Genomic DNA, 13910 nt, shown 5'->3' on the forward strand with positions numbered 1-13910 from the left:
CATTAGAGGAAAAAGTTACCTAAGCATGATCTGTATTAAAAGCAAAATTGGAAGGAGATGTCAGCAGTAATAGTTCAAGGCATTGTGAGAACTCCAAAGGGATAACCCATGGATGTAAGCAACTCTGTGGGAGCCAACTGGCATCAAGTGCTTCACACCTTGCAAAATAGTTCCTGTTCTGGAAAAAGTAACGGTTACGTTAAGAAAGTTTCTAGTATGCTAGAAGGTGGTATTCACTTCTGTTTGCTAATACACCGAATGACATCTGCCCTATCTTAAGAGTATTTCTATGAGCTTTGTTCTGCAGCCCAAGTGCTTCATGTTGCAGTTCTTTGACTTTGTAAGGTGGAATTGGTTGAAGACTTACTCCTCAGTGTCTGTAAGATAAGACTTGCTGAACAAATAAACTGTTTTTCTACCTAACAGAAAATGTTCCAGAAGGCCAAACAAAAAATAGAAAGTAAAATAAAAGGGGCTTTGTGTGTTGGGCTGTTTTAAAACTTGCTGTTCTCTTCCTACATCCCTCCTTTCTTCATGCCTTCAGTAGTTCTTCCAGCTCTGCTGCTTTTTTACCTCACATTTCTAGAATAAAGCTTATCTTTCACTTTACTTTAAATGAAGGGAAACAACAAAAGTCTGAATTCAGTGTGCATGTGCACATGTATATACATTATGCACCAGTGTTCGCTTTCTTGAATTGCAGTGTAGCATTCTCCTCCTGGAGGAGTGACAAGGATTAGGGAGATTCTTAATGTACATCATCTTTGAATGTTGGGTAGCAATATTGAACATCTGTGGGCACTCACTTTATACTGTCCTGGTTTCAGTTAGAACAGAATTAATTTTCTTCCTAGTAGCTGGTGGAATGCTGTGTTTTGGCTTAGGATGAGAAGAGTGCTGATAACACCCCGATGTTTTAATTGTTGCAGAGCAGTGCTTATACCAAGCCAAGGACATCTCAGCCTTTCGCTCTGTCCTGCCAACAGGCAGGCTGGGGGTGCAGTAAGAGCTGGGAGGGGACAGACCCAGGACAGGTGACCCGAACTAGCCAAAGGGGTATTCCATACCATCTGATGTCATGCTAAACAATATATAGGGGTGGCTAGCCGGGGGAGGGGGGCCGGACTGCTCGGGGTTAAGCTGGGCATCGGTCAGCGGGTGGTGAGCAATTGCATTATGCATCACTTGTTTGTACATATTATTATTAGTAGTATTATTATCATCATTGTATTATTATTATTATTATTATTATTATTTTCCTGTCTTATTAAACTGTTCTTATCTCAACTCACGGGCTTCACTTTCCATTTCTCTCCCCCGTCCCAGAGAGGGAGGGGGGAGGGTGAGTGAATGGCTGCGTGGTGTTTAGCTGCCAGCCGGGTTAAACCACGACATATACTTAAGTTCCTCTTCTTACAGATGCTCTTGTACATCTGTCTCCTGATCCTCTATGAGTGTCCTACATATAGGACAAATATTTACTTATGGAAACCATCCCTTCTCATCCATTGACCCACGTTCCTCTATATGGCCATTCAAATATCTAGAGCGTAAAGCAAGAGAAGTCTTCTCTAGAGATGTTAAAAAGTTACTTTTTAACATGCTACTGAAAAAAATCTTTGAGAAGGTGTTATAATGAATGTACCAGAAGGATATAATACTTGAGGTTTTCTTTTTCTCCAGTGAATACTTGGAAGCACATCAGGCTGAGTTGGATTATCTCTCTGGTCGGCACAAAGATACGAAAAGGAACTCCAGATTGGTATGTTGCTCTTAATGTTAATGCCTAAATGACTTCTAAAAGGCTGGCACAAAACTAGATGGTATCTCTCACTTCTGGGACTCCCAGGGGTTTTACAGTTAAAACACTGAGGTAAGATCCAGCAAAGCAGCACACTCTAGAATTTATGAAGTAAGTTAGGTCTAGATGTGAGAAATGAAGTTAGAATTTCCCCGTTTCAACAGCCAACTGTGATGTTTAGATCGTATTCCTTTTCTTACTTAGGTGGTATCTCCGTGCATCTGTTCAGTGATCAGTGTTCATACCTGAGTCTGTATGGAGAGAAGCAGAAAGACCAGGCTTTGTTTTCAGTAGTTGGTGAATGTGTCCTAACAACTTAGATTCTGCTGTGTTCACAATTCCCTAGAACTGTCAGCAACAGTGCTAATGAAAAGACAACTCTCAGATCCAACTTTGCCTTCCATTTGGAAAGTAATATCTAGACAAAAAAAGTCCCGTGCACCATGACCAATGAACATCCAAGTCCTTTTTATAGCTGATGGTGAAAGAATGTCTCATTTCAAGCATCCGTTGGGGTGTTTGAAGTGCCAAACCAGCCACATGCAGAAAATGAGACTGATTCTAAACGTTTTTGTCTGTCTGCTTGTCGTAAACAGTACATCTTAATTCAGTGTCACTAAATGCATAGTGAGTTTTGCAATAAAAGTCAAAATATTGTTACTATGCATGCTCTCCTGTTCAGCCTGTGTTTTTTTTCTTTCAGGCCTTCTACTATGACCTGGATAAGGTAAGATTTGTGAAGATGAGATGAAATATTGTAGGTGAAGGAAAAAAAAAAGTGTTGCTTACTGTGTTACTTAAAGGCATGTTTAGGAAATACTGAAATAACTAACCAAGTCCCCCTTCTCTCCCCCCTCTTCAAAAGCAAATTCGCTCTGTGGAGAGATACATTAGAAAATTGGAGTTCCACATAAGCAAGGTAAGGGGGTTTTATATGTTGCATGTGTAAGGCTTACATTGCTATGTAAGCAAACTCTCTGAATAGAAAATACTTTAACTATAATTTGTCTGAAGGGGAATTTCTGGGTACTTTCTGAAAGCTGTAGCCAGTCTGTTACTGAAGGAGGCGATTTTTATTTATTTATTTTCTTGAATGGTTCTATTCAGGCTGAATGTTTGGCACAGTCCAACCTGAGCTTGCCTGTGAAACCAATTTGCGTACTCTGCCAGTTTGTTCGGAAAATAAATAAATAACTCTGCTTTCGGAAGTTTCACACATTATCCCTCTGCCCCCTTTCCCACAAGGGGCCTAGATGGGCTGTTCTTTATTGTGTATGTCTATGATCTGCTTCCAAAGGAATTAAATCTCTCTTCTGACATGGGTAAAGGTGTAGGTGTGTTAATGTATATTCAGGGAATTAACTTTCTTCTCCCTGAGTAATTTTTCCCTGAACAAAGTGTTACTCTACTCCCTGTCTTCCAATCTAATAATCACAGAGTGAGTTATTGCTCAATATCCCCTCCTTCTTTTGCTGGAATATCTACAAACTGTTGCACTCTGATCAGTCTGTAAAATGCAGGTGTTGCATTGTGGTGCAATACCAAGATAAATGGTTTTGGTTATGGGTGGTTTGAGTGTGTTTTTTTTTTTTTCTCCCCCTCTGTTAAAGACTGACAATGTTGCTTCCCAAAACATATTAAAATTATGTCATGGTAATTCTTGTAAATTCTTTTCCTCACCTAAAAATCTTGTAGGTGGAAGAACTCTATGAAGCTTACTGTATCCAGTGCAGACTGCGTGATGGGGCCACTAACATGAAACATGCCTTTGCCTTGTCTCCTTCCACCAAAGCCTCCAGGGAGAGTCTAGTGGAGCTCTACAAGAACTTTCAGGGATGCACAGAGGTAGGGAATACTGCTCATATGTAGTGATGACCTGACTGTTTCTTAGCAAAAAACGTACCAGAACTTGCTGTTGGCTTTTTATTATTGGTGGGGGTTTAAAAACAAAACTGAAATACAGGTATATAATGCAAATTGAAGCTTGTGAGATAAATACCTCACAGGCAAAGCTCTTGAGTTCTGTGTGTCATTCCTTCGGTTTTTTTTTTTTTGTCCCCTACTTAACTTGGCTTCATGCATTTGTGAGGACAACTGAAAAATTCATTTAATTTCTGCTTTAATACTAGAGTGAATTATGACTTCCACTGGAAGTAATGTGATGAGAATTAAATACATCACAAGTAAGCCATGCTATTTTTGTAGAACAAACAGTGGAAGGTAACTGAAGGTGAATTGCTTAAGCAATTCCATTCTCCTGTGGAGAGGCATCACAATTTTCTAGCTTAAAGGAGGCTGTAGTGAGGTGGGGGTTGGTCTGTTCTCCCACGTGCCTGGTGACAGGACGAGGGGGAATGGGCTGAAGTTGCACCAGGGGAGTTTTAGGTTGGATATTAGGAAGAACTTCCTTACTGAAAGGGTTGTTAGACATTGGAACGGGCTGCCCAGGGAAGTGGTGGAGTCACCATCCCTGGAGGTCTTTAAAAGACGTTTAGATGTAGAGCTTAGGGATATGGTTTAGTGGAGGACTGGTTAGTGGTAGGTCAGAGGTTGGACTCGATGATCTTGAGGTCTCTTCCAACCTAGAAATTCTGTGTTTCTGTGAAAAGTGGTATAAATGATCTCTCCATTGGCCTCCACTAGTGCAAATGTTGTTGTCTATGAGTTAAAATATATATTAAAAACAAACAAACAAACAAAAAAAAACAAACAGCCAAAGTTCTTTAAAGATAAGAAAATGGTATGTATGGGAAGGGTAGCTACTCCTCACTGCTTTTCACTCCTAGTGACTGTTCAGTCTTCCTTCTAGGACATGTGCTTTATAGAAGGGGCGTTGGAGGTCCATTTAGGAGAGTTTCACTTGAAGATGAAAGGTATGTTCTTCGCGTGTTTTCTTTGAGATTTATCAGATGAATAAATAGGTTCTCAACAAATCAGATTTCTACATAGGAAACCCAAAATTAGTGTTGGCTGCTTCCACTGTTTTTCTGGATCAGACCCTGAAGAGAATTCTGGCAAACTTGTTTGCTTCAGTGCTATGAAATAGATCTGCAATGGTATCTTATACTCTAGTACAAAAACTGACAAACTTTCTTTCTTTGTCTCAATTTAAGTTTTTCTGAAGAGGTTTGGGCTATAGGAATAGCTTCTGCGTGGAGCTGAGCACAAAGGGGTGTTTACCAGATTGTCTCTTTGTTTATTGTAAGCTGAAGCTTTGTGAAACATTGTAAAACTCGTAAAACTCTTCAAATATGATGAGCTTTTCTTTTCTTTTCAGGCTTGGTGGGCTTCGCACGTCTCTGCCCAGGGGACCAATATGAGGTGCCGTATACAGTGATTCATTTTACCCTTTATTTTACTGCTATGAATTTACAGTAGAGGAACCAGAGTGCAAGGGTGCGACACGTAGAAGGCGAGCGGGTAAACAGGCTATGATTAAACCAAGCACTGCTCTGGTGAGGGCAGTGCTCTGGCACACTCATTGGTTGCTCTGGCCTTTGAGACTTAAGAGAAAAAGACTTAAGTGTTAGGAGAGGTTTTAACAGATGGCAGTGATTGTCTATGAAAACCAACCTAGCAGGTCTTTATCTTCAAAGTTGCCCTAGAATCAAGTAACAGTTGCTGCCTGTTTCTTGGAAGACTGCCCTTGGCACGATTTGAATGCATCTCAGTATATTACAGAGTTGCTCTCCTACTTGTAGTGATTCCAAATCAATTCCAATGAGCCTTGTATTTCAGTACTTCTGCACCAGGTAGACATAGTTTTACAAGTCTTTTGGAATGGATGGGATGTGTCGTTAGACATTGATTTAAAGTGTTAAATCTGACAGCCTGAACCTTGCCTCCAGCCTTCTACTTTATCCGAGTTCCTAAACGCACAGTGATCAAAAGAACAGCTTTGCCTCTGCAGTACTGGAACAGAGTGAGGCTTGTGGGCCAGAGTGTTCTGGGTTATGTTGACCTACCATCCTTCTGTTTGTGGCTTCTCTTTGTGGTTTCCAGGTTTTTGTGCGACTGGGACGCCAAAAATGGCGGTTGAAAGGCAAGATTGAGACTGACGACAGCCAAACATGGGACGAAGAAGAAAAGATTTTCATACCTAATCTCCACGAGCAGTTTGAAATCAAGGTGTGGTGTATAATGGTTGGATTGGAATCAGTGTGTTAACAGGTCTTCTGTCTTACTGCTTACCTGTTAGTGTACCATGCATTTGTCAAAACTCCTGTATAGCTTTATTTTCTTAGTCTTGTAAAAATAGCAGTTAATCAACGTGTCGTGTATTGAACAGAATTCTACTTCTGTTCTTCCTTACCAGTGCTAGGAGCACTGTGTACTGTACTGGTGCATTTGCTTTCCCGTGTTCTGGAGTCTGGTCTGTGTGTGTTTTTTTTTTTTTTTTTTTTTTTTTTTAAAAAAAAAAAAAGAAAAGACATCTTAAATCAATATCTAGGTTACTGTAGGGTAAATTTTAGATGTGGAGACACAAAGATGTGTATTACTTGTATTACCCATGTGGGATATTAAGTACCTAGAGTTCTGTTTTCTACTGAAAAAGAAAAATGGGTATATGGAAAACATATCACTGCACATGTGCATTCTGAATGTGTAGTTCAAACATCCCCCTATGTGGGTGTGCTACAGATTATTTTATCATGTTTGCATTAAGTGATGCTCCATGTTTCCAATAAGCTAATGGCATTTATATGTCAGTACAAGGTGTACTTTAAGTAGTAGTATCAGGTTGCTGAAGAAAGATAAAGTACCTCAAAAGAGGCCTTATCTTTAACAGTAAGGGACCAGTAGTAGTGGTCCTTGATGTAAAGGTGATGTTTTGTGGGTATTTCTTGGAGGAAACTTGTAGTACTTGTGGACCCTTATGCAGCTGGCACTGGTTCTGGTACATACCTAGCAGGTGGAGTTAATCCTTAAACAGCAATTCCAGTGTAGTCTGGCACCTTTCATGGGCTGGAATCTGCACTGTGACTCCTGTCAACCTAAAAGGAGCTGAGATCGAAATCTGTGCTGGACCCTAGTCTATTAGGAAACTGTGCCAGTGTAGGGTTTCAAGCTCTGGCAGTGATGTTAAAGCAGCTATTGCAATGTTCCCCTCCTATCTGGCATCAAGAAGTGGGTTACATATGTGGGACTTCTTGGCATCTTGCCAGCACAGCCTTTAGAAAAGTGCTTATAACATGTTTTTGGGTGCCGCTGTACAATGAAGATCAGGTGAGAGGCTAATTGAGAGGCTTTTCTTTTTTTTTCCTGTAATAGTTGTAAAAATGTGTATTTCTATGACAATGAAAGGCTTTGTTTCATAAGAGCTAATGCAAAGCTTTACTTTTTCTGTCAGCTTATGGAAGTCTGACTAATGTTCTCCACACCATTCTTCTCTTTCTAATTTGTTCTTAATCTTTACCCAGAACAAATTCATAGTAGGTTTGAAAAAATATGAACTTGAAAAGTGCCAAAGAACTTTCTGAGAGGAGCCTAGGAGCACAGCTTTTGCTTATGTTTAAAGGAGATGCAGGCATGGAACTAATTCCTGAAGTGGACTTTCGGTACTTGTGCCAAAATTCTGTACTGTCTGATGCTTTATGCACTTGTTTTGGAACAACTTGATGCAGAATAGATACGTTTTCAATAGCAAAGATGTATAGCAAAAGTTTGATTTAGTTTGTTTTATTTAAGTAGCTGAAAAAACTGCAGGCCTGCACCTGGATTGCTAATGAACTCGGAGCTGCCTGCAGAGCTAGAAGGAAGAACAGGTGCTTATGTTCAGATTTTGCTCCACAGGTTAGCTCAGAACAGTTAGAAGGGTCACAGTAGATGGAGACAGCTGCACTTCGAGATTCTTCAGGCAGGTTAGACTTGAAATATTCTAGTGTAGGTAGGCTAATATACTTGCTTGTGTTATTTATATATAAATTTATGACAGTGTTCTTGTAATAAGATGCAGGCTAGACTCTGTACTATCAATGACTACTTGAGCTAGAATTTCCAAATTTCAGACTAAGTTTGTTCTTAATCACAGTTCTCCAAATAATCACAGTTCTCCAAACTGTGTTATTAGAAGTGCTGTACAGCTCTGTTTCTTTTCATGGCCCAGGCATCTCCTCTTCTGTGTTAGCAATCCATGGCATATTCCTTGTGGGATTATTGGCTCACAGCAGTTTAGGATGTATGAGCATCGAGGTTTTAAGTTTGTTGTGGGCCTCTGAGCAGATCTGAGCCTGGGAAATCTGCCTTTCCATACACATGACTCTTAGGATTGTCTGCTAAGATAAAAATGGATATTTGTCTCCACAGGTGACGGAACTGCGAGGACTGGCCACTATTCTAGTTGGAGTTGTGACATGTGACAGCATAAACTTCTTTACAACCAAGCCTCAGGCAATCATTGTGGATATAACTGAGCTGGGCACTATCAAGCTGCAACTGGAGGTCCTCTGGAAGTAAGTACAGCTTAAAATGAAAAAAAAAAAAAAAGAGCCAGAAAAAGTGAAATAAAGATTCTTAAGTACATGTATGTCACTTAGCAGCATTCAGCATCGTAGTCCTCTTTCTATTTGCAGAGCAGGTGCAGGATAGATAGAAGCCTCACACTTCCTTACAGCAACTCCAGCTGCTGGGCCTGATCTCTGGATCTGTGGAACCAGCCCTCTGGAATGGGAGCACAGGGTGGAAGGGGCAGAACCTATTTCTGTGACCGTTCAGTTTTTTCTACAGTTGTTACCACAGCCACAGCTAGCCACAAGAGCTGATTGTAAGCTTTTGCTTACTTTAAGACTGTTCTGAATGAGCATTCAACTCTAGCTCCAATCAATGTATGTACATAAACAATCTTAAAGATTATGAAATGAAACTGCAAGTAGCAGCTTCTGGGCACAATGGAAAAATATACTTACTTAGAATCTAGGGCAACTGCTATTACCAGGCCACAAGTCATTAAAAAATTAAGCTTCTCTGAAGACTTAGCACCTTCGTATTTGCACTTTGACCACAGTTGTTGATATAAGGCCTGTTTGTGCACAGCAGGGAAGCCTGGTATACAGATGCACATTTAAAACAGCTCATTATTTTCATGGTGCCTGTGACTTGTTAAATTGTTTTATACTTGTTTGTACTAGTTTTTGTAGTTGATTACTGATGTTATTAAAAACAAATTCTCACTTTTGTGGATGCTGCACTCAAACTTCTTCTCTAGACATACCACTATAGATTTTTCAGGTTGTACTGTTACTTCTGCTTTGTTTTCTTATTTGGGTGTACCACTGCAGTCTTGCCAGGCTTTATCTTCTAGTTGTTCTTCTAGAGTTCTTCAACTCTAGTTTGTTAAGTCTGAGTAGGTGTATGATGAGCCTAAATTAGTCCTTTCCCAACAGCAGTATCTGATATGTATTAATTTGTAGCTCTGTCTACAGATCATATGATAACTCTCTGAACTTATTAAGATTTTTTTTATTAGTAAGAAAATGAGTGACCTGCTTTCCTGAGAATCTCTGAAGAAGTGAGGAAAATGATTTTGCAGCTCATTAACTACTGCTTTTTCTTGGGTTTGTGAGGGTTTGGGCTGTGTGAATACCCTGATATAACCTTGCCTGTAGGATGCTGGTGTTTTTTTTCCTACCTTCCTAACGTGGAAAGCAGTTATATAATTCAGTAAACTTCACAACAGATCAGATTGGTACTGGGGAAAGCTTCTCAGTTTCTTGGGAAGCAAAGGCAGCAGCTTAAAGCTTGGGAATGTCAGTGCACACTGAGCATCTTGTCTGTAACAAATCAAAACTTCTTAGCTTTTTTTCAATTACTACTGTGCAGGGATTAATTTTAGTTGTTTTAGTGAAATGCCTAATTAAAAAGTGGGACATCCTCACTTGTACTTCTGTATGTGGCTTATTGTGGTGCTCAGTTCTTCTCAGCCCACCATGTCAAAGGAGCTTTTGAACATGACATCAAAGATTGGCCTTTCCAGAAGGTCCTTATGGATCTAGGCTCTCTTAGGGAAAAGCAGAAAACGAGCAATGTTTAGATTAGGAAGGGCACCATGTAATGGCTTGCAGGTCAGACTCACTCATGACACAGCCTTAAACAGTGCTTCTCTGACCTAAGTGGCTTCTTGTTTTCTTAAAAATCACCAAAAATTAAAAATAAAAAGTTTGTATGTGTTTAATGTGTGGTCTGCCAAATAGATCTTACCAAAAGAGAAACGTTTCCCTGCCCTTTGGGTAAAATAACCAAATGTATTTTATAGTCAGGCTTGAAAATCAAGTCTTAATACCCTATTTCTACTTTTAATTACCTTTGGAAGCGTAATTAGACTTGAACCTTCACTTAATTGTTGACATAATTAAACCTTGACATAATTTGACTTAGGCTTTTAAGCCACAAACGGGAGAACTGCCACATGAATAGGAATTGCAACAGAAAACCTTTGAGTGCTGAGAAACAGTTTTCAGGTTGACTTTCTGGGAGAGAGGAAAGAAGAGCTTTATTGATCAGCATGCTATTTTCTGCCTGCCTTTTGTGTATACTGTGGTTCTTGAAAACCCATTCTGTTGAACTGTAAATACAATTGGGCTGAAACATAAGGCTTAGCACCAACATCTGAAACTTATTTTCAAACACACACATTGCTCCAAGTCGATGAGAAACAAACTCACACAGCAGAGTTCTGTGTGCACCTGTTTATGGCAACTTTTTTCCTCCTGAGATCTAACATTGGGTATCAGTAGATGTTTTGGTGAGTTGCTGCAGCTGCTCTGAGGCTTCTGAAGCCTCTAACTTATTTGAGAAGCTGAGCCACTAATTAGTTGGGTAACAAAGCCTTATTCGGGAAGCTTGCTGTGATCATGCATTGTATGTTCTGTAAAGCTTCTTACTTGTGGCAAAGCACATACATATTCTCATTTGAATCTGAAAGCAGACGTTCATGTTACAATTATTGACAAGTGTGTGGAGTGAGGATGCTGCAAGCTGCATGATACCTATTTCTTTTTTTTTAATGTAGAAACAGATTTTAAAATGAAAGACCTTTTAAAGGCCAGTTGAACTTTTGGGTTTTGACATTTGCATGTGTTAAAATTGGGAAAGGAAGTAGAGAAAGGGGGTATGGGGCTTATATGGGCTCTTAGACACCCCTAGCAAAGTCAGATGCTAAATAAATATTTGTCACTTCTTCCCACTCACCCCACAGTGCACACATACACCTCCAAAACTCCCATTGGCTTTAATCTGGATGTAAAAATCATCAAAAACCCTCTACACAGCTTTAAGGCAGAAGGGACTACAGGCAGGATACTGTTCGCAGAAGTGTCTTTCTTATAAGGGAAGTCTTTTCTCTCTATGATTTCAAGCCTAACATCCCTAGAAATCTCTGTGGAGTAAAAGAGACATGCTTTAATGAACTCTAGGTATAAAATTTGTTTTTGCCCTTATGGAAAGTGCATGCTGAGCGATGGCATGCTTGTGATGGAGGTTTGAGATCACTTCTCTTTTGTGCTAACCCACACCAATGGCCCTCTAACAGGTTTACTTCATACTTGCTCTTGCTGAGTTTACTTGCTTGGCTTTTGTCACTGTCAATAACTGACATAAATACGTATGTATGTTACAATTTTTTTTCTTCCAAAAGAGCTGTATGAAGAAAAGCCCTTCCTATTCTGGGATACTGTATGGTTTCTCAGATGATAGCCTATGTCTCCAAAGCAAGTGGTATTTGTGACTGAATTTTCTAGAAATGTGTAACTTAAATTATGTTGATACCTGCTTGTTGCAGCAGTTTTTGACTGGCAAAGACGGGCCCTCCCATGGCATTTGGGACAAACATCACCCAGCTTTTAGGGCTGGCAACAAACAAGCTGGGAGAAGGACTAGCAGTGATGCACTTTTTTGGTAGTTAATCCCCACTTGAATTTCCCTGTGTATGAGAAGACTTCAGCTGTGCATCTCTGCTGTGTTTCAGTTCTGTGGAAGGTGTTGGGATCCTACCAAGTGGAATCTCCAGAGCACTTCCGCACAGAAGGCAGGCTGGCAGACTCTTCTTCTTTGACAGCCTGTTTGTTTACAGGAATGAGAAGTTGCGTGGTGATAATTCAGGCTGTTTCTATTTTCAAAGATAAAGCACTCTAAAACAGCTGCTTTTTCTTTGATTCAAGAATGACTAAACAAACCTATCAGCTGTGCCCAAACGTCCCTGAAAGGCAAGCTTTCACTACGGACCCACTTTGTGAGGAATCCAAGTGTAGATCACTCTTCCACTTCTAAATGTATATTTTCTTTAACTAGGCCACTAGTCTTCTGGCCTCTAATAAAAGTTCCTTCAGCTCCTTTATAGATTATGCCATGAGGAGCATGAATGAGCTTGGGCCTGTTGCAGAATTGCTTTGCTGGCCAGTTTGGCAGGAGCCTTGGTTTCTTTTGCCAACCTAAACAGCAGTCTGAATTCTCTCTCATGGAGGACAAAAAGAAAGCCTGTATTCTCTTCTCAAAACTTCAGTTAGCACCCTGTTCTGGGATCTAAGGGTACCAGCCAGCCACAACTGCTCTTGTAATTTCTGCCTGCTTTGAGCATATGCTGGCCTGGCTCACAAGGGTTCCTGGAGAAGGAGAGAAGACCTGAAGGGAGAATAAAAAAGAAAAAAAGTCTGTTTTTCTTTGGGGGGGGGGGAGAGGGGGAGGGAGCACAAGGGGGATACATCCCTACTCACTGTCCTGCTATAGCCAAAAACTTATATGAATAAATACTCACACAGGTATGTTTAGGTATTAGTCCATCAATATACTGCTGTGCTTTGGATCCAAATGATGTTTCATAGCTTAGTCCAATAACAAGCTGTGCTAATCTTGACATAGGTGCTCATTATGCCACAACACCAAACTCTGATCACCCTGCTAAAATTGCATCTATGTTTGCATAGTACATGTTTGCATGTATAGTCATTAGAAAAGGAAAAAAAAAATCTCATGACATGTTAATAAGTGAGCCTGCTCCAGCTAACCAGAGTTTTTGTTGGGATCAATGCAAGCCTGGATCTGCAGGCTTAATGGGGACGTTCAGATATGTCTATCCACTATGAGCCTTATGGCTATTTAATACGTGGTGGGACTGGACAGAAGGAGGCTGGTTTAGGTGCTGTCCTGCCACTGGGAGAGAGGAGATCAGAGCCTTTGGAGCTGAAGACAGAATTGAGTTCAGCTCTTCTGTGCTCTGCCCCATTACGTCCTCAGAGGAACATAAGTAATCCAGGAAGTGTCCTCCTTACACACCCAACAGCAAAATAAAGAAGGGTGAGGAAATGATAGAAATCTCAAGTATTTCACCCCTCCGCAGGGTGGGGGTTTGATGAAACATCTCACTGGTATCTGTGCATGGTGCTGGCAAGGCTGAGGCACCTGAGTGTGTCAAAGTGCAAAGCTGCTGATGTCATGGGAGGTTCAGTCTAGGAAACACAAGCTCTGATGAGTTGTAAACCTCTTCAAGGTCAGGCTGGGGACGTGTTTTGGACATGAATGCTGAAGTCCTGCAGAGGTGCTAAGGCAAGCTAAAGGAGTGTCATACACAGTATTAGCATTGGCCTTGACAAAGGCGTTGTAATGTCGTGCATTTTGGTTAATGAGTCATAAGCAAAGGTCAACGTGCATTTGGCAATGTAGAAATAGAAAGAGGACAACAAAAATGGTCAGAGCTGGGGTCACTTTCATCACAAGGAGAAACTAAATAGTTTAGAATTTTTCACGCTTGAAAAAGTGTTGCTGTGTAGGCGTAGGTGTTTGCGGTGCACAGTGTGAAAAGGAGGCAACTAGCCACAGAGGACACCCCCAGTCAAAGTACTTGTTCTGTGTTTCAAAGTTAAATAATCAAACTTCTGCATCCTTCTGACCTACACAGATCTTGTGTCAGTGATTACAAGAAGTGGCTAGACAAGCTAAGGGCGAGTTTGTCTGCTAGTGACGATTGATGGCAATATTCTGCTTATGAGGTCTGGCGCGTGACACATCTAAGCTATGGATTGCCTGAAATTTGAGTATATGTCTGGGGAAGGCCTGCTACAGCCGACCTGTCTCCTGTGCGTTTCCTTACTGGCTTCTGTCAACGTCAAGCTGTTGGGTG

The 13910-nt window shown here is 40.7% G+C and overlaps 1 protein-coding gene across 29 annotated transcripts in view; it reads left to right on the forward strand.

Moving 5' to 3' along the window:
- Positions 1 to 13910, forward strand: part of RIPOR3 (RIPOR family member 3) — a 55065-nt gene that overhangs the window by 30875 nt on the left and 10280 nt on the right. For 27 of the 29 annotated variants that reach the window (XM_084537994.1, XM_084537971.1, XM_084537977.1 and 24 more), the window contains 8 exons: positions 1684 to 1762; positions 2505 to 2528; positions 2667 to 2720; positions 3497 to 3646; positions 4611 to 4674; positions 5079 to 5122; positions 5804 to 5929; positions 8108 to 8253. In XM_084537994.1, the coding sequence (XP_084394120.1) occupies positions 1684 to 1762; positions 2505 to 2528; positions 2667 to 2720; positions 3497 to 3646; positions 4611 to 4674; positions 5079 to 5122; positions 5804 to 5929; positions 8108 to 8253 (687 nt within the window). Of the gene's footprint in view, positions 1 to 1683; positions 1763 to 2504; positions 2529 to 2638; positions 2721 to 3496; positions 3647 to 4610; positions 4675 to 5078; positions 5123 to 5803; positions 5930 to 8107; positions 8254 to 13910 lie in introns of all 29 variants that reach the window. The other 2 variants (XM_084537988.1, XM_084537989.1) reach the window with 1 other exon arrangement.

The sequence above is a fragment of the Aythya ferina genome, assembly GCF_964211825.1.
Source record: "Aythya ferina genome assembly, chromosome: 16".
Classification (NCBI taxonomy): domain Eukaryota; kingdom Metazoa; phylum Chordata; class Aves; order Anseriformes; family Anatidae; genus Aythya; species Aythya ferina.